Source organism: Heterodontus francisci, chromosome 12 (assembly GCF_036365525.1).
Source record: "Heterodontus francisci isolate sHetFra1 chromosome 12, sHetFra1.hap1, whole genome shotgun sequence".
Taxonomy (NCBI): domain Eukaryota; kingdom Metazoa; phylum Chordata; class Chondrichthyes; order Heterodontiformes; family Heterodontidae; genus Heterodontus; species Heterodontus francisci.
In genome coordinates this window covers 55,513,722-55,534,083 of record NC_090382.1, presented here as the reverse complement: position 1 = coordinate 55,534,083, position 20,362 = coordinate 55,513,722, and the positions used below count along the sequence as shown (strand labels likewise).

At 44.5% G+C, this 20,362-nt stretch overlaps 1 protein-coding gene across 1 annotated transcript in view; it reads right to left on the bottom strand.

Annotated features, from left to right (window-relative positions):
* Window positions 1–1,882: 1,882 nt before the first annotated feature.
* Window positions 1,883–20,362, bottom strand: part of LOC137375597 (histamine H2 receptor-like) — an 83,738-nt gene continuing 65,258 nt past the window's right edge. The window contains exon 3 of the mRNA XM_068042959.1: window positions 1,883–2,165. Within this exon, the coding sequence (XP_067899060.1) occupies window positions 2,009–2,165 (157 nt within the window). The 3' untranslated portion in view covers window positions 1,883–2,008. The remainder of the gene's footprint in view (window positions 2,166–20,362) is intronic.

Here is a 20,362-nt window from a genome sequence, read left to right as displayed (position 1 = left end):
TGATCATCTTACTAGGGGTCTTCCTTTGCAGGAGGAATAGGAGCAGGTCTCTCTAACTTATGTTAGATAGTGTAAATGTCTTAAATTATGGTGGAAGAATATATTTTAATGCACCAATTGATACTTTGTTTTCAATGGTAAGGTCAGGCAGAGCAGAACCAGCTGCTGCAGGAGAGAGGGACAGGAGGTCTTCTTCCCCTGCTGTGGTTAAAGGACTCTCCTCCTCCTCTGGACTTCCTCCACCAGGACCTCCAGTGCTATGTCCAAGAAGCTGTGCACCCTCTTCCTCGGTCCCTGAGCAATCCTAAAATGTGCTGCTGTGCTTCAGCCAGCCCTCACCACACCTTCCCTGGAGCTCACATACCCTGCTCCACAAAAATTTCTTCTAATCTATCCTTGAATACTAAACTTGCAGGTGTCTCTTTAGCTACTCCAGGCAAGTTCAAATTATGGAAATCAGCAATTAGGCCCACAGTTGAGTGCTAAATCAGGTGTGTCTTTTTAGCACAGCACCCATTTAGTGTCCATTTTCACCCTTTCCCCAAAATAACCCCCTTTATCACTTCATTATCTGGTTCCCAAAGTAGTCCATCAACCTGCTCAACTCTATGGCACCAAGACTGGCCATTAGGCAGGTTTGGAGAATGGCCTGCAATAAGTTGCCTGTTTATTTTCCTGCCCTTATGGTAAAGTGCCTAAGCTCCATATCATTCTTCCCTCTAATGACAGGAATGGACCAGTATCCTACCATTACTTGGCACTAAAGTTTCACCATCACTTTTATCATTTCATATTTTTGAACATTGTATCCGATGTTGGTCATCATTTCATTCCAGGTTGTCTTGCATTGTTTTCTGATATTGTGCATTTACCCATATTACAAACCAAATAGTATCTGTGGACACAGGGGGCTGGATTTTGTGCTGGAGGTGGGGCTCCTGGCACTGGGATGAAAAGGTGGGGGATCCACACCTCTGCCTTTTCATGCTGTACCACCCCCTCCAACACCCCCTCCGGAGTGATTCTGTCCCCAAGAGCTGCTGGCCAATTAGAAGGTACTGCAGAGGCCTCAGACCCAGGCCCAGCGCTGGAATCCTGTAGAAGAGGTAGGTGAGGCAGGATCATCGGGGCCAGGTCGGAAGGCCCTGGTGAGGTAGGGTGGGGGGTGTGGTCATGCAGTCCAAGGGGAAGGGGTCCGCATGGTCAAGTTGTTCCCAGTGGGGGTCCTCCATGGACCACAAATTGCCCACGAAGGAGGAACCCCCCTCCCAAGCCCACAGATAGGGTGCTTCATGTTGAAGGCGTCCTCCCCAAGCAGTGGAAGCTCTCCCCCCCACCACTGCTGGTAAGATTCCAGCAGCGGTGGGGAGGCCCTTAATTAGCCATTTAAAGGCCACATAAGGGCCTCAATTGGCCTCTGTGCGGGAAGGTTGTCAGCGGCCAATCCCTCCCCCAGGAAGATTGCTTGGCGACCGAGAGGTGACAGGCCCTCCGCTCCCCGCCTCTCCCACCATTTGTTGCGATACTCCCTCCCCCCGCCTCACCACCCCGCCCCGCCCCAGACCATGCCTCAGGAGGCCACACAATATCCCGACCCGGGACACAGGGACAGTTCTTGTTGGTTCAACTTGGTCATATGTTCATAGCATCATTGTGAGTTCATGTCTTAAGAGAAAACAGAAAATAGCTTTTCATTTATTGCACTGTTAGGTCAAATTTTTTTTAAAAAGTCGAAAGACACTAATGCTGATAAAGTTATATGCTGATGAATGATTTATTTAATTTGATAAAAATATCAGCAGAAATTTAATTGCAGCAATATAATATGTAAGCAGGGTTTAAGAATTAACTTTCAGATTCATAAGTAAATTTTGAACTTCCATCTCATTTTTTACAAAACTGTAAAACACACATGGGACTCTTAACATGACAATCACATGAAGGTGGTTTTCAGTAGACTAATCAATATTACACATTCATCACCTATAAAACAGTGTCAATTCAGTGCTCAAAGTCCAACAATCCTTTGGGATGCCATAGATTCCACCTCAGTCTCTTGAAATTCAGGAATCCACATGTTTTTCATCAGTCTGACCTTTGAGAGCCATAAATCTCTGCAGTAAGAGATGACCTCTGCTGTCTTTCCACAGGAAGTGACAAGATTTCTGAAGAAACAAATGGGATGAGATGATAAAAGTGGGATTTATCTTGCTGTGGTGTGACTAAACAACAACTGAACAAAACATCAGATCTAACAAGTACATGGGATGATATTAACATAACATTAGCTGGTATATAAATAATATCAGCCCGGAATTTGCTGCAAACTTGCATCATAATTATATTCATCTATGGCATACGTTAATATCATGGCATTGAAATTCAAGGAAGTTATAGCATTAGTGACCAATGCTACCTGTCTGCACTGCTTTGCCAAAACACTTCATTCAAACAGTTAACTGTTAATTATATTAACCATCCTCACCCCGCACCCCCTTCCCCTGCACCCCCCCCCACCCCCTCCCTCTACCCCTCCCCCTTGCATCCCCTCCTCCCACCGGCACCATCCTACACCTGTGTAGGGGCCCCAACAACCCCACTGCCTTGTGGGCGTCTCGGGAGAGACCAAGGCTAAGGGAGTAAACCCTAACAGAAAATCCGGAGCGGAACCCCGTAGGCGGTCATGTGTCACCTTTGGCATGTTTCCGGCAGTTCCTGCAGCCATACTGGTGCCAAACGTCGTGTCCTGCACTCCTTTGGACCCCACCAGAAAGGCCGAGAGGGGGGTTTTGACGACTGGGCAACTCTCAACCTCCATAAATTTGCCCAGGCATGCGCCATGGAGAGGTCACTCCATAGTTGCCTCACAGCGACTAAAACAACACGGAAGGCAGCAGTTACGGGTTATAAGTCCAGATAAATTGGCGTAGAAACTGGGCGCCACGGGTTGCCTTTGTCGGTGGGAGAGGTCATTGCACCTCACTGGACAGCTACCGCCCGCCTCAAACCGGGCAGCCCCCGGTCAATAAGGTTCTGTCCCGCCACAGTCTGCCTGCTTCAATGGGTGCTTGGAGCTCAGGGTCATTGCCTGAAAAGTGGACTGATACACCGCACCAAACAACATGAAAAAAGGAAAGAAGGTACCAGCCCTTCGCTTTGCAAGCTGGAACGTCAGAACTATGTGTCCTGGCCTGTCGGAAGACCTTACACAAATCAACGATTCTCGGAAGACCGCCATCATTAACAACGAGCTCAGTAGATTCAATGTGGACATTGCAGCACTTCAGGAGACTCGCCTCCCCGCGAGTGGCTCTCTAGCAGAGCAAGACTACACCTTCTTCTGGCAGGGCAGGGATCCCGAAGAACCAAGACAGCATGGAGTGGGCTTCGCCATCAGAAACTCCTTGCTCAGCATGATAGAGCCTCCCTCAAATGGCTCGGAATGCATACTGTCCATCCGACTGCTCACCACCTCTGGTCCAGTACACCTACTCAGCATCTATGCTCCAACACTCTGCTCCGCACCTGAAGCTAAAGACCAGTTCTATGAACAACTCCATAACATCATTAGCAGCATCCCCAACACCGAACACCTATTCCTGCTGGGGGACTTTAATGCCAGGGTTGGGGCCGACCATGACTCATGGCCCTCCTGCCTTGGGCGCTATGGCGTTGGAAGGATGAATGAGAACGGGCAGAGACTGCTTGAGTTGTGTACCTATCATAACCTCTGCATCACCAACTCGTTCTTTCACACTAAACCCTGTCACCAGGTTTCATGGAGGCACCCAAGATCACGTCGTTGGCACCAGCTAGACCTCATTGTCACAAGGCGAGCCGCCTTAAACAGTGTTCAAATCACACGCAGCTTCCACAGTGCGGACTGCGACACCGACCACTCCCTGGTGTGCAGCAAGGTTAGACTCAGACCAAAGAAGTTGCATCATTCCAAGCAGAAGGGCCACCCGCGCATCAACACGAGCAGAATTTCTCACCCACAGCTGTTACAAAAATTTCTAAATTCACTTGTAACAGCCCTTCAAAACACTCCCACAGGGGATGCTGAGACCAAGTGGGCCCACATCAGAGACGTCATCTATGAGTCAGCTCTGACCACCTACGGCAAAAGTGCGAAGAGAAATGCAGACTGGTTTCAATCTCATAATGAAGAGCTGGAACCTGTCATAGCCGCTAAGCGCATTGCACTTTTGAACTACAAGAAAGCCCCCAGCGATTTAACATCCGCAGCACTTAAAGCAGCCAGACGTACTGCACAAAGAACAGCTAGGCGTTGCGCAAACGACTACTGGCAACACCTATGCAGTCATATTCAGCTGGCCTCAGACACCGGAAACATCAGAGGAATGTATGATGGCATGAAGAGAGCTCTTGGGCCAACCATCAAGAAGATCACCCCCCTCAAATCTAAATCGGGGGACATAATCACTGACCAACGCAAACAGATGGACCGCTGGGTTGAGCACTACCTAGAACTGTACTCCAGGGAGAATGCTGTCACTGAGACTGCCCTCAATGCAGCCCAGCCTCTACCAGTCATGGATGAGCTGGACATACAGCCAACCAAATCGGAACTCAGTGATGCCATTGATTCCCTAGCCAGCGGAAAAGCCCCTGGGAAGGACAGCATTACCCCTGAAATAATCAAGAGTGCCAAGCCTGCTACACTCTCAGCACTACATGAACTGCTATGCCTGTGCTGGGACGAGGGAGCAGTACCCCAGGACATGCGCGATGCCAACATCATCACCCTCTATAAAAACAAAGGTGACCGCGGTGACTGCAACAACTACCGTGGAATCTCCCTGCTCAGCATAGTGGGGAAAGTCTTTGCTCGAGTCGCTCTGAACAGGCTCCAGAAGCTGGCCGAGCGCGTCTACCCTGAGGCACAGTGTGGCTTTCGTGCAGAGAGATCGACTATTGACATGCTGTTCTCCCTTCGTCAGATACAGGAGAAATGCCGTGAACAACAGATGCCCCTCTACATTGCTTTCATTGATCTCACCAAAGCCTTTGACCTCGTCAGCAGACGTGGTCTCTTCAGACTACTAGAAAAGATCGGATGTCCACCAAAGCTACTAAGTATCATCACCTCATTCCATGACAATATGAAAGGCACAATTCAACATGGTGGCTCCTCATCAGAGCCCTTTCCTATCCTGAGTGGTGTGAAACAGGGCTGTGTTCTCGCACCCACACTTTTTGGGATTTTCTTCTCCCTGCTGCTTTCACATGCGTTCAAATCCTCTGAAGAAGGAATTTTCCTCCACACAAGATCAGGGGGCAGGTTGTTCAACCTTGCCCGTCTAAGAGCGAAGTCCAAAGTACGGAAAGTCCTCATCAGAGAACTCCTCTTTGCTGACGATGCTGCTTTAACATCTCACACTGAAGAATGCCTGCAGAGTCTCATCGACAGGTTTGCGTCTGCCTGCAATGAATTTGGCCTAACCATCAGCCTCAAGAAAACGAACATCATGGGGCAGGATGTCAGAAATGCTCCATCCATCAATATTGGCGACCACGCTCTGGAAGTGGTTCAAGAGTTCACCTACCTAGGCTCAACTATCACCAGTAACCTGTCTCTAGATGCAGAAATCAACAAGCGCATGGGTAAGGCTTCCACCTCTATGTCCAGACTGGCCAAGAGAGTGTGGGAAAATGGCGCACTGACACGGAACACAAAAGTCCCGAGTGTATCAGGCCTGTGTCCTCAGTACCTTGCTCTACGGCAGCGAGGCCTGGACAACGTATGCCAGCCAAGAGCGACGTCTCAATTCATTCCATCTTCGCTGCCTTCGGAGAATACTTGGCATCAGGTGGCAGGACTATATCTCCAACACAGAAGTCCTTGAAGCGGCCAACACCCCCAGGTTATACACACTACTGAGTCAGCGGCGCTTGAGATGGCTTGGCCATGTGAGCCGCATGGAAGATGGCAGGATCCCCAAAGACACATTGTACAGCGAGCTCGCCACTGGTATCAGACCCACCGGCCGTCCATGTCTCCGTTATAAAGACGTCTGCAAACGCGACATGAAATCGTGTGACATTGATCACAAGTCGTGGGAGTCAGTTGCTAGCATTCGCCAGAGCTGGCGGGCAGCCATAAAGACAGGGCTAAATTGTGGCGAGTCGAAGAGACTTAGTAGTTGGCAGGAAAAAAGACAGAGGCGCAAGGGGAGAGCCAACTGTGCAACAGCCCCAACAAACAAATTTCTCTGCAGCACCTGTGGAAGAGCCTGTCACTCCAGAATTGGCCTTTATAGCCACTCCAGGCGCTGCTTCACAAACCACTGACCACCTCCAGGCGCGTATCCATTGTCTCTCGAGATAAGGAGGCCCAAAAGAAGAAAGAAAAAGAAGAACTTGCTAGAGCACAGGTAGTTACAATTTTTCCTTATCCTTCAGCTCGAAAAAAATTGTGCCACAAATTGCTGGAAGTGCGAGTTGATAACTGCACAATAAGGTCAGCAGGGCATCTGGGACCTTGGTGAATGAGAGGAGCAATAGTCTATCTTCTTAAACAATAAATTTAAGGATTGTGAAAGAAACAGAGGAATGCCAGAGAAGGAAGTGAGGTAAATTAGAATCATACAGCACTGAAACAGGCCCTTTGGCCCACTGAGTCTGTGCCGACCAACAACCACCCACTTATGCTAATCCTACATTAATCCCACATTCCCTACCAGATCCCCACTATTCTCCTACCACCTACTGACACTAGGGGCAATTTACAATGGCCAATTTACCTATCAACCTGCAAGTCTTTGGCTGTGGGAGGAAATTGGAGCACCCAGTGGAAACCCACATGGTCATAGGGAGAACTTGCAAACTTCGCACAGGCAGTACCCAGAACTGAACCTGGGTTGCTGGAGCTGTGAGGCTGTGGTGCTAACCACTGTGCCACTGTGCACCTGCCCCCCACCCCACCCAATCAATTCAATACAGAAAAAGAAATAAAGAGAAGGAAAGAAAGATTGGATTAGGAGAGAGGGGAGAAAAAGAAAAGCAAAAATTAAAATTTAAAGTGCTATAGATCTCTAGGCATAATTTACTAGCTGCAGGAGTGAGACTCCATGGCATCAATTGTTCACTTTCCAGGCCTCTGACGTTGAGTAGCATTGCATGTGATTAAAAGGGTCTTGGCATCAGTAAGGTGAGAGTCTCTGCCCTTGAAATCAAGGCAGCATTTGACCGCGTATGGCATCGTGGAGCCCTAGCAAAACTGGAGTCAATGGGAATCAGGAGGAAAACCTTCCGCTGGTTGAAGTCATACCTAGCACAAAGGAAGATGGTTGTGGTTGTTGGAGGTCAATCATCTTAGTCTCAGAACATCACTGCAGGAGTTCCTCAGGGTAATGTCCTTGGCCCAACCATTTTCAGCTGTTTCATCAATGACCTTCCCTCCATCATAACATCAGAAGTGGGGATGTTCACTGATAATTGAACAATGTTCAGTATCATTCATGACTCCTCAGATACTAAAGCAGCCGTGTCCAGATGAAGCAATACCTGGACAACATCCAGACTTGGGCTGATAAGTGGCAAGTTACATTCGTGCTGCACAAGTGCCAGGCAATGACCATCTCCAACAAGAGAGAATCTAACTAGCTTCCCTTGATGTTCAATGACATCACCTCGCAGAATCCCTGACTATCAACATCTTGGGGGTTGCCAATGACTGGAAACTGAACTGGACCAGCCACATAAATACTGTGGCTACAAGGGCAGGTCAGAGGCTGGGAATTATGCAGCAAGTAACTCACCCCCTGATTCCCCAATGCTTGTCCACCAACAACAAGGCACAAGTCAGGAGTGTGATGGAATACTCTCCACTTGCCCGGATGGGTGCAGCTCTAACAACACTGAAGAAGCTTGACACCATCCAGGACAAAGCAGCCCGCTTGATTGGCATCTCATCCACCAGCTTAAACATTCACAGTGGCAGCAGTGTGTACCATCTACAAGATGCACTGCAGCAACTCACCAAAGCTTCTTTGACAGCACCTTCCAAACCCATGACCTCGACCAGCTAGAAGGACAAGGGCAGCAGATGCATGGAACACCACCACCTGCAAGTTCCCCTCCAAGCCACACACGATCCCGACTTGGAACTATATCGCCATTCCTTCACTGTCGCTGGGTCAAAATCCTGGAACTCCCTTCCTAATCCTGTTGGTGCACCTACACCCCAAGGACTGCAGCAATTCAAGAAGGCAGCTCACCAGCTCCTTCTCAAGGGCAATTAGGGATGGGCAATAAATGCTGGTCTAGCCAGTGACGCCCACATCCCACGAACAAATAAAAAAAACAGTCCTAACTTTCTGCGGCTAGTTTCATCCATCTTAACAGTGCAATTGCAGCGATTTTTTCTTTTAGAGATACAGCACTGAAACAGGCCTTTCGGCCCACTGAGTCTGTGCCGACCAACAGCCACCCATTTATACTAATCCTACATTAACTCCATATTCTCTACCACATCCCCACTATTCTCCTACCACTTACCTACACTAGGGGCAATTTACAACGGCCAATTTACCTATCAACCTGCAAGTCTTTGGCTGTGGGAGGAAACCAGAGCACCCGGCGGAAACCCATGCAGACACAGGGAGAACTTGCAAACTCCGCACAGGCAGTGCCCAGAACTAAACCCGGGTCACTGGAGCTGTGAGGCTGCAGTGTTAACCACAGCGCCACTGTGCTGCCCTGTGACACTCAAGGGAATGTTGATGACATTCTTTTGAAAAAATTCCAGTGCCAAACTTGCATGCAACTGCAGCTGAGTGTATATAATAAGATTGCCATTTAATTTATTACGTTGACTGCCTCTATCTCCAATTGGAATTCATCTGTGGAATAAATTTAATGCTATCAATGAGTAATGTGTTGTATTTTCGGGAAACCTGGCAAATAATGTATTGTTATGCAGAACATTTTTTCAAATTGTCATATCGGAGGAAAGATTTACAATTAGATTGGCACACAGAATGTTTTGTTGATGCAGAAAGTTTAATATTTCAATTGTAGTCTGCCTAAATATGATAGTCGACCAAGAATTTCTAGGAACCTATGGTGTATGTTATACAAAAAGTGACTGAAAGCAAGTATTAATGTTCATATCTAGTCAGCACTCATACATTGCATGAATTAAATTCCCATGTGGTTTTTTTTAAGATAAGTGTAAAGACTTGTTCAGCGTATATAAATTGTCACTAGTATAGGTAGGTGGTAGGGAAATATAGGGACAGGTGGGGATGTTTGGTAGGAATTAGTGTAGGATTAGTGTAGGATTAGTATAAATGGGTGGTTGATGGTCGGCACAGACTCGGTGGGCCGAAGGGCCTGTTTCAGTGCTGTATCTCTAATCTAATCTAATCTAAATCTAAGAAACCAGAATTATTGACAATTTGAGCATGCTTGCAGGTAGAATTCCCTTTCGGGCAAAGACAACTAATGACTTCCATTTCTAGTTCATAGAAGTGAACTAGAAGCAATGCAGCTAATAAAATAAAAGAAATTTATAGCACAGAAGGAGGCCATTCAGCCCATCGCGTCTCTGCCGACCAAAACAGCTATCCGGCCTAATCCCACTTTCCAGCTCTTGTTCTGTATACTTGTCTGTAATGGCACTTCTGGTGCCTATCCAAGTACCTTTTAAATGCAATCAAGTTTTCTGCCTCTACCACCCTTTCAGGCTGTGAGTTCCAGACCCCTACAATCCTCAGGTGAAATAAAACTGCTCCTCAACTCCCCCGTAATCCTTCTACCAATTACTTTAAATCTTTGTCCCTTGGTTATTCACCTCTCTGGTAAGGGACATAGACCCTTCCTAACCACTCTATCTAGGCCCCTCAGAAAGTTATACACCTCAATTAAATCTCCACTCAGTCTCCTCTGCTCATGGAAAACAACCTCAGCCTTCCCTCATAGCAAAAATTTTCCAGGCCTCACAACATCCTCATAAATTACCTCTGTAACCTCTCTTGAGCGATCACATCCTTCCTGTAATGTGGTGACCAGAATTGTTTGCAGAACTCTAGCTGTGGCCTAACTAGTGTTTTATACACTATGGGGCGGCACAGTGGCGCAGTGGTTAGCACCGCAGCCTCACAGCTCCAGCGACCCGGATTCAATTCTGGGTACTGCCTGTGTGGAGTTTGCAAGTTCTCCCTGTGTCTGCGTGGGTTTCCTCCGGGTTCTCTGGTTTCCTCCCACATGCCAAAGACTTGCAGGTTGATAGGTAAATTGGCCATTATAGATTGTCCCTAGCATAGGTAGGTGGTAGGGAAATATAGTGACAGGTGGGGATGTGGTAGGAATATGGAATTAGTGTAGGATTAGTATAAATGGGTGGTTAATGGTCGGCACAGACTCGGTGGGCCGAAGGGCCTGTTTCAGTGCTGTATCACTAAACTAAACTTATACAGTTCTTGCATAACCTCTCTGCTCATAATATTCTATGAGTCAGCTAATAAAGGAATGGATCCAATATGCCTTCTTAACCACCGTGTCCTGCTTCAAGATTGGGTCAACTTGTACTCCAAGATCCCTCTGCTCCTTTACACGTCTCAGTATCCTACCAATTTTTGTGTATTCCCTTGTCTTGGTTGTTCTTCCCAAATTCTCCAAATTGAATTCCATTTGTCATATTGAAGTTTAAATCATTGCTAGATAAAATGAAAAACAGGGGACCTAGTACTGAGCCCTGCTAAACCCCACTAGAAACAACCTTCCAGTCATAAAAACACCCTTTGATTCCTGCCGCTGAGCCAATTTTGGATCCAACTTGCCATTTTCCCTTCGATTACATGGGCTTTTACTTTTCTAACCAGTCTGCCATGTGATACCTTGTCAAAAGCCTTGCTAAAATCCATGTAGACAACAACAGACACACTACCGTCATTGACCCTCCTTGTTACTTCCTCGAAAAATTCAATCAAGGACAATCAGACATGACCTTTCTTTAATAAATACATGCTGACTGTCCTTGATTAATCCATGTCATTCTAAATGACAATTAATGCTGTCTCTCAGAAATTTTTCCAATAATTTGCTCACTATCGAGGTTAGGCTGACTAGCCTGTAATCACTTGGTCTATTAACCTTCTCACTTTTTAAACAATGCTACAACATTAACATTCTTCCAGTCCTCCGACACCATGCCTGTAGCTAGAGAAGATTAGAAAATGAAGGTCAAGCCTTTGCTATTTCTTCCTTTGCTCCTCTTAGCAGCCTGGGATACACTTCATTATATAGATGATTTGGAGTTGGGGACCACGTGTAGGTTGTCAAGGTTTGCAGATGACACTAAGATGAGTGGCAGAGCAAAGTGTGCAGATGACTGTGAAACTTTGCAGAGGAACACAGATACATTGAGTGAGTGGGCAAAGGTCTGGCAGATGGAATACAATGTTAATAAATGTGAAGTCATTCATTTCGGTAGGAGTAACAGTAAAAAGGATTATTACTTGAATGGTAAAAAGTTGCAGCATGCTGCTATGCAGAGGGACCTGGGTGTCCTTGTGCATGAATCGCAGAAGGTTGGTCTGCAGGTACAGCAAGTAATTAGGAAGGCAAATGGAATTTTGTCCTTCATTGCTAAAGGGATTGAGTTTAAAAGCAGAGAGGTTATGTTGCAGCTGTATAAGGTACTGGTGAGGCCGCACCTGGAGTACTGTGTGCAGTTTTGGTCTCCTTACTTGAGAAAAGATATACTGGCACTGGAGAGGGTGCAGAGGAGGTTCACTAGGTTGATTCCGGAGTTGAGGAGGTTGGCTTATGAGGAGAGACTGAGTAGATTAGGATTATATTCATTGGAATTCAGAAGAATGAGGGGGGATCTTATAGAAACATATAAAATTATGAAGGGAATAGATAAGATACAAGTAGAGAGGATGTTTCCACTGGAAGGTGAAGCTAGGACAAGAGGGCATAGCCTCAAGATTAGAGGGAGCAGATTTAGGACTGAATTAAGACGGAACTTCTTCACCCAGAGGGTTGTTAATCTATGGAATTCCTTGCCCAGTGAAGTAGTTGACGCTTCTTCAGTAAACGTTTTTAAAGCTAAGGTAGATATCTTTTTGAACAATAAAGGAATTAAGGGATACGGTGAGAGCGCGGGTAAGTGGATCTGAGTCCACGAAAAGATCAGCCATGATCTTATTGAATGGCGGAGCAGGCTTGAGGGGCCGGACGGCCTACTCCTGCTCCTAGTTCTTATGATCTTATGATCTGGGCCGCGTGATTTATCTATATTCAAAGATGCTAATCCCCTTAATACTTCCTCCCTCACTATGTTTAAGCCATCCAATATTTGACACTCCTCCTCCTTAACTACAATATCTGCATTGTCCCCGTCTTTGTGAAGAAAAGCACAAAGTATTCATAAAGAACCACGCCCACGCCTTCAGCCTCCACACACAGGTTATCTTTTGGCCTCAAATAGATCCGACTCCTTCCTTCGTTATCCTCTTGCTCTTTATGTATTTATATAACATTTTTGGATTTTCCTTGATTTTACAGATATCTCTGCATTATATTCAAAGGTGTTCTGCAGATATTGACTTAAATTTTGCCAATATTTTGGTTTGGGAGTACAATGGTCTAATTTACAGTGCTTGAGGCCAAATGCAGCTTTCCACAAATTTTTGGGCCATTATATTCAGTTTTAACAGGTTGAGAACCTGGACTTTGTTTAATCTGATCTTGTGATGTGTGTGTCACTGACATGGCCAGCCTTTACTGCCCATCCCTAATTGCTGTTGAGAAGGTGGTGGTGAGCTGCCTTCTTGAACTACTGCAGTCCACGTGGTGTAGGTACTGTTAAAGAGGGATTTCCAGGACTTTGATCCAGCGACAATGAAGGAATGGCGATATATTTCCATCAGGATGGTGACTTGGAGGGGAACCTGCAGGTCATAGAATCATAGGCCTGAATTTTACGACCCGCCACACGAGCGAGCTGGTGACGGGGAGGCCATAAATTTGAGTGGGAGGTGGGGAGAGCCGTTCCCAATGCCTTCCCGCCCCCACTGCAGTTTCACGCGGAGTGGTGGAGGCGAGAAACGGCCTGCCCACCCCAGACCAATAAAGGTCCTTAAGTGGTCAATTAACTGCCAGTTAGGGGCCTCCACCCGCCACCACTGGGCAGGTGGCAAAGGCCCCCAGAACGCTGCCAGGTGAAACCTGGCAGTCTTCTTGTGGACTTCGGGAAGGCCCTCATGATCAGGCACCCTGTGCCCCATGGAAGGCCCCGCCCAAGGCCCAACCACCCCTAATGGACAACAATCCTGCCCCACTCCTAAGCAACCCCCCCCCCCTTGGCCTCACTGGGGCACGGCTGATTGCTCCCAGCGAGGCCCCAAAAACTTAGTTTGGTTTCGGGGCCGTCGTCCTTCTTTCTTCCGTTGGCTTGGTGCAGTCCCAGCAGTGGCCACTGCTCCTGGTGGCGCTGCTGGGACTAAAAGCTGACGGCTCGCTGATTGGCCGAACGCTCCATTTGGTGGGAATTCCTGCCTCAAGGAGGCGGAAGTCCTGCCCAAGGCCAATGAAGGGCCTGGGGATCAAAAAATCCCAGAGTGGCTCCCCAGGCCCAGCGGAGGCAGGCTCGCCCTTGACTTTTTGGCCAGTGGGCAGAGTTTCCCTCCAACATAAAATTCCTGCCATAGAGTCATTAACAGCATAGAAGGAGGTAATTCAGCTAATCAAGTCCATGCCAGCTCTCTGCATAGCAATCCAGTCAGTCCCATTCACCGGCTTGATCCCCATAGTTTATTTCCTTCAAGTATCTTTTGAAATTATTGATCATCTCTGCTTCCACCACCCTTTTGGACAACAAGTTCCAGGTTATTACCACTCGCTGCATGAAAAATTTCTTCCTCACATTCCCCCTGCATCTCTTGCCCAAGACCTTCAATGTGCGTCCCCTCGTCCTTGTGCCATCAGTTAAATGGAACAATTCTCCTTGTCATAATCTTATTCAAATCTCTCCTCAATTTCCTTTGCTGCAGGAAGAACAACCCCAGCTTTTCCAGCCTAACCTTTTAGTAATTAAAATCCCCCATCCCCGGTCCCATTCTGGTAAATCTCCTCTGCACCCTCTCAAGGATCCTCACATCCTTCCTAAAGTGTGGTGACCAGAACTGGAAGTAACACTCTAGTTGGGGCCTAACTAGGGCTTTATAAAGGTTCAACATAACTTCTCTGCTTTTATATTCAATGCCTCCGTTTATGAAGTCCAAGATCCCATATGCTTTGCTAACTACTCTCTCAATATATCCTGCCACCTTCAAAATTTGTTGGACATGCACCCCAGGTCCCTCTGTTCCTGCATATTCTTTAGAACTGCGTCATTAAGTCTATATTGCTTCTCTCTATATCTTCTACCAAAATGCATCACCTTATACTTGTCTGTATTAAATTCCATCTGCCATTTTTCCGCCCATTCTGCTAAACACTAAGTTATTTGGTCCCAGCTGTACACCAGTTAGGATGCTACAATTGGCTCTATACTTTTGGACAAGGGAGGAAAAATCAGCTTAGGTTCTTACTCCTAATTATTATTCAGTGACTCCTACTGGATGATGTGGAGGTATGGCTTGTAATTGAGAACAATCTGAGATGCCCTCTTTGGGACTTTTCTATTACTGTCAGGAACACGTCCAATCCTCATATATTCAGAAGTGTTTATTCTAGTCGTGAGATTTAGTAAGCTTTTGGTAAAGCACAGGATAATAAAACAGAGAATGCTGCCTTTTAATTGCCTTTAGCTACTGGGTGTATCCTATGTTTTCAGTGGATTTCTCTCATGTTTGAGAGTAGTATATAGCATCACTCCTTCTGATCTCTCTTTATGTTGTTACGACCAGGTGAGAAAGGGGTCTAAGGGTTCCCTCTCAGCCTTTTCCTGGTTTGACCATAACAGAGTTTAATTTTTAAAACACCATGTTTTTAGCTTCCCCTCAGAGAATCCTTGTTTGCTGCTCTCCAATTTTAAAGGCAAAGAAATCAACCATTCAGGTTTTCCTAGATTTAAACAAGAAAGGTGTAAGTTTATTAACCTTAAAACTCTAATTCGGTTAAAACTACTAAAAATATGTGACGCGACCATGCTAGCATGCACACATGATAAACACACACGCAGATAGAGACAGAAAAGGAGAAAAAATCAAGCAGAAAGGTTTGAAGCAATAGTTGGAGTTCATTTACTGTCTTTTGAATTTGATGTTAAGCCTTTGGTTGCAGTTAAATCTTGCCGTCTCTTGGGCAGTACACTTTCAAACTTGTTTCAATGGTTTTCTGTCTTCTTGAAATCCAGTTGCAGTCTCTTCTTTTCATGAGAGAAAGAGAGAGAGCGAGACAGGGAGATGCTGTCTTCCTTCAAGTTCAGTTGCAGCCTAGCCTCAAACTGTTCTGTGAACACATTTCAAACCAAACCTGGGCCAGCAGGCCTGTCATGTGACTAGCTTTTTTTTGGGATAACCTACCCAGTGAGGTTTAGTGGATCCTTACAGCCTTAGTAGACATCCTCAGTAGGGGGCTGGAATGCCGACTTTCACACATTCAATGTCTGGTGATCAAAAACCCTTTGGTTAATTGAATCAGGGAGCAGTTCCATTGTCTTCTCCAGGCAACTATCTCTTAGAATGCAAATGATTCCAGCCACTGTCCTGTTAGAATGCAGGTGCAGTCATGTTTTCAGTCCAGTAAGAGTTTAAAATTAATGTTCCATGTGACAAAATTAACATGCCTCATTCTTGGCAGGTGTGGTTTTCCTCACAATGTTTATAGCTACAAAATACGTTTATTTAATAAAAGATGAAGGAAACAAATAAGCCACCATCATATAACATGTATATTTTTATTAGACATCCTTCTACTCAATGCCTATATTCCCAATGTTTACCCACAAGGAAAATTAATCCCATAGTATATGCTATCCCTTTGTGCTATGGGATAACTGATTACTGCCTGTTGAAATTGCTCAGAGAATCTTTCTTTCTTTGGCCTCCTTGTCTCGAGAGACAATGGGTAAGCGCCTGGACGTGCTCAGAGAATATATAATCAATTAAATGGTTGAAAAACAGTTACATATTTTGTAAATTATTCCTGTAAGTATGTTCAATTCTACTTGATCATTTATTGATTTTAGGCTGAATTTATAGTGCTTCATATGTGGCAATGCAAATAGAATAGAGTGACAGCCCTGTCATCAAATCTATGACACCATCATTGCTGCAGACTATCTTTAGTTTAAGAAGTCTATGTTTTAAAAAATTACTTCGGCAAATTGCCATCAAAGTCTATTGACAAAAGACTAGTTTAAGAATTGCTTTGTTATGGTATTGTAAATGTTGTTACGACCGAAGCGGGAGAAGTACACTGTCTTTCTGTAGATCCACTTCTCCACAGGTCACAACATATATTTAAATGTTTACCCAGTTATCGATATGGCCAATTATATACTCTATTTTTAATTTAGAATAAAATCCACCAACCAGGTTTCTTTAATAAACAACAAAATTATTAATTTATTATAAAACAGGGCTTATCCAGTAAAGATGCAAAGCATTAACACACAGATTGAAATTGAAAGTTCCCTTTTAAAATTCGCCACACACACACAGACACAAACCGGTTAAAGAAAAAAATAAAGAAGTTTTCTTCGCAGAGATGTTTTTACAAAAAAGACAAAAAAATACTTTGGCCAAATATTTGTTAATTCTTGAAGGAAAAGGAAAAGATATGGAATTATAACAGTTGTACCTTTATTCTGGCGTCCCAAATACGTGTAGACGGCTGTCACTGGGATCTTTTTTGGAACAGTTCTCTTCAGGCGACATCGAGGATGAGTCCGGCAGGCTTTCCAAGAGAAATGCGGCATCAGAAGTTTCAGTTATTACACACTTGTTTTTGCGGGGTTTCTCAGAGAGATGGAGAAAAAATGAGCTGGGTGTTTCTCTTAGCGGGCTACAAACCCAACTGATGCAGAACAATATTCCAAAACAAAACCAGCTCTTGACCACCATAAATCTTGATATGTCACTTCTCTGTAAACAATTCTCCCTAGTCACCAAGACTTCTGTTGTTTATTTAGTTTAAGACATGTGACATCCAGTAAATGTTTTTAAACAGAAAGCTCAAATCCTTCCAGTGACCTATTTTTTTTAAGAAAAACGAAGTACAGCATCTATGGAATCACTTCAGTCTCAACTGAATCCATCTCCACAATCTTCAACCACAAGTCCTCAAAAAAATTTAAAAAAATAGAAACACTTTCATAACAATATGCCTATGAAAATTTCTTGCAGTTGCTTTTTTTTAAAAATTGTGAACATGTCTTAATAAAGGACACATTAATAAAAGCAGCAATATATATTTATCACAACGTTTGAAAAGATAAGTAACATATTTGTTTCGATATGTAACATAATTTGAGCTAAAATACTGTTACTGTATTTCCTCCATCAATTACAAATTTATATTTACTGTATGTATGATCTGAGTTGTCTGGTTTTACCTTGCAATATACAAACTGTACATGGTTCAGTGCTGAATGTTCATTGCGACTGCTGAAATCACCGTAGAACTAAATCTCAGCCTAAAAACTGCAGCCTTCAGCTCCAACCATAGCTCATTACTGAGGTTATATGAACAGATGCTCCTCTGAGTATCTTTCCCTCTGCAGAACTTGAAACTATCTAAAAAAAATACCTGATGCAGCTGAGGTCAGGTGCACCAGAATGGTGTTCCTGTCCCTGTATCATAAGGTATGTATAGAGCCAGTTCTTCTTCTTTCTCACCTCACAGTTGGTCTTATTTATTGGTCATTGGATCCTTTGCGATTGTGAAAAACGCCTGTTGATTCTTCTGCTTTCTGGAGTCATACACTATGACTCTAGAAACTTCCCACTAAAGGTGCAAATTAGTTCTTTTTTGTTACCTATTTCAGGTTTTATCTTCTCGTTGTTGACTTGCTACTGAACTTATTTTTTAGCCCTGTTGTATCGCCAGTTTTTCACCCACCCCTGCTGGCCTTGTAATAAACGCTTTACTTGAAAAATATTAGAATTTGTCCCCATTCCAAGTCTCTGCTGTCTTCTGTTATTGAAAGATTAGTTCAGCCTGGGTTTCACAGAAGTTTGAGAAAACTTGCCCATTTTTGTATAACCATAAACTGGTTGTTTGAAGTACATCCTGATACAGGACAACATACTTCAGAAGTATCTTGGAATATTATAAGGTTATGAAAGACACTATATGAATGAAAGTTCTTTCTTCTATCACAGTTATCAAAGGCATAATTTAATGTTTTTGTAGGAACAAAAGACATAGTGTGTTATCCATTTGTACAACTTTTGTTTCACTACATATTTTGCCCCTACATTGTACAGAACAATCAGAAGCAGAATCAGTTATAGTGAAGATTTCAGATTTTTAAACATTTTGCTAATGTATGTGACAATCCACATCTGTGTTCTATTTCAAATTAATTATTGATCATGTCTACAGTTTGTTGGATACATGATATGTACACAGCTCATTGAAAATTTAAAGTTGGTCAACTATTAATATTCTTTATCAGTAAATGGTGATCATAATGAGCGTAATGATTAATGCATGGTATTTCATGTGGAAATCTAGATATACAACAAACCTGAAATAGATGAGTCATTGATCTTTTTTGCATTGAGATTTTCAGTAATTCCAATTAAAAATACATTCTCATCCAAATTAACTACATTGGGCTAAATTTTCAGTGCCTCCGACGGCAGGATGGAGGCCCCAAAAATACGTGTAGCGTGTCAGTTATAGGACACCATTTCTGGCGCCAGACATTTTGGAGAGGCGAGCTTGGAGCCTGGGAAGGCTGCACACCCCCATGAGACGGGCAGGCAATTAGGCTCATTAGCCTTGTTGAAGATAAGTTTAGGAGGCTGATTGGGATATTCCAGTCGGCCTCCAGTTTCCCGACATGATGGGAACATCAACTACCTAGAGGTGAGCACCCAGCAGTAGGCCGGGGTGCCAGCGCTCCTGGAAGGCCCTTCCTGCCTGCCTGGGTGGGAGTACAGCCAAAGGCCACTCTGTAGAGGGCTCCCCCCCACCCTGCCCTGCAGCAATGGCCTGGCTGCTTTCTGTGTTTTTTCTTAAAAGTGCCTGAGAAGTCACCTTCTTGTTGAAGCACCCTCCCAGTTACTTACATTATACTGTAGCCAAATGCTTCTCTGGAGCTGGTAGCCACTGATTGGCCCTCTAAATTCAAGCACCCACCCACTGCCCTTAATTGGATGAGAAACCTATCTCCATGCCTATTAAGGACTCACCTACATGAAAATTTTGGCTTTAATCAGAATCCCCCCCAGAGATGGGTTTCTGAGCCAAAAACAAACCCAGCTCCCATTTCTCACCTCTGTGACAAAAATTCAGCCCATTGTATCTGCACAGCTCATGTAAACTATGTGGACAAATTGGTGGCTTTTAAAAGGTTGTTGCTACTGAATTCCCTCATCTTTTGTTTCCTTTGCCAACTTTGCCGCCACTCCTACTCATCTTCCAATCATCAGTGTCACTAAATAAATCTGGCTTTGGGGAGTATTAACTTTGGTGAGGTCAGGCTGAGAGCTGTGGCTGGGCTTTTGGTTAACTTAATTCTCAAGTTAGGATTGTTATATTCTAGAAAGCTTATTATGGAAGGAAATGCTGAAGCCTAAATTTACTGTTTCACATTTATTGTGCAGAGTGTAAAAAAAATTACAAACATTTAACTCCTCACTTAAAGCCCTCCACCAGTCTCAGTAAGTGTCTGCTAATAAATGCTCAAGTAAGACTCCACCTGCATATAATCAAACAATTGATGCACAATTAACAGTTTGACAAAGATGAATTTATTTTGGGAGAGGAGCAACTTGATTTTGTTGAAGGGAATTGAATAGTTTGGGGGAGACTCTGTCCTAGATGGATTTGACAAAATGAGGGAGGGGCATCTGTTAAGGGGGCAAAAAGAATTCTTAAACAGGCTTATGTTATCCTTGCTTTGTTATGAGCTATGTTGCTGCAGGGCCCCCCAAGGTCAAAGATTTCAAAGATGGGGATAAGTAGTACACAAGTTGGAGCAGTGGATTTGCTGAACACATTCACTTTACCACTGCCTGCTGTATGCTTGCAACATTTTTGTTTACATTTCAGCTTTTCAACAATTGGAATTTTTACAAAAGCAAAATACTATGGATACTGGAAATCTGAAATAAAAATAAAAATAATACTGGAAATACTCAGCAGGTCTGGCAGCACCTGTGGATAGAAAAACTGAGTTAACAGACAGGATTTTTGGGCTCCGCCAAGG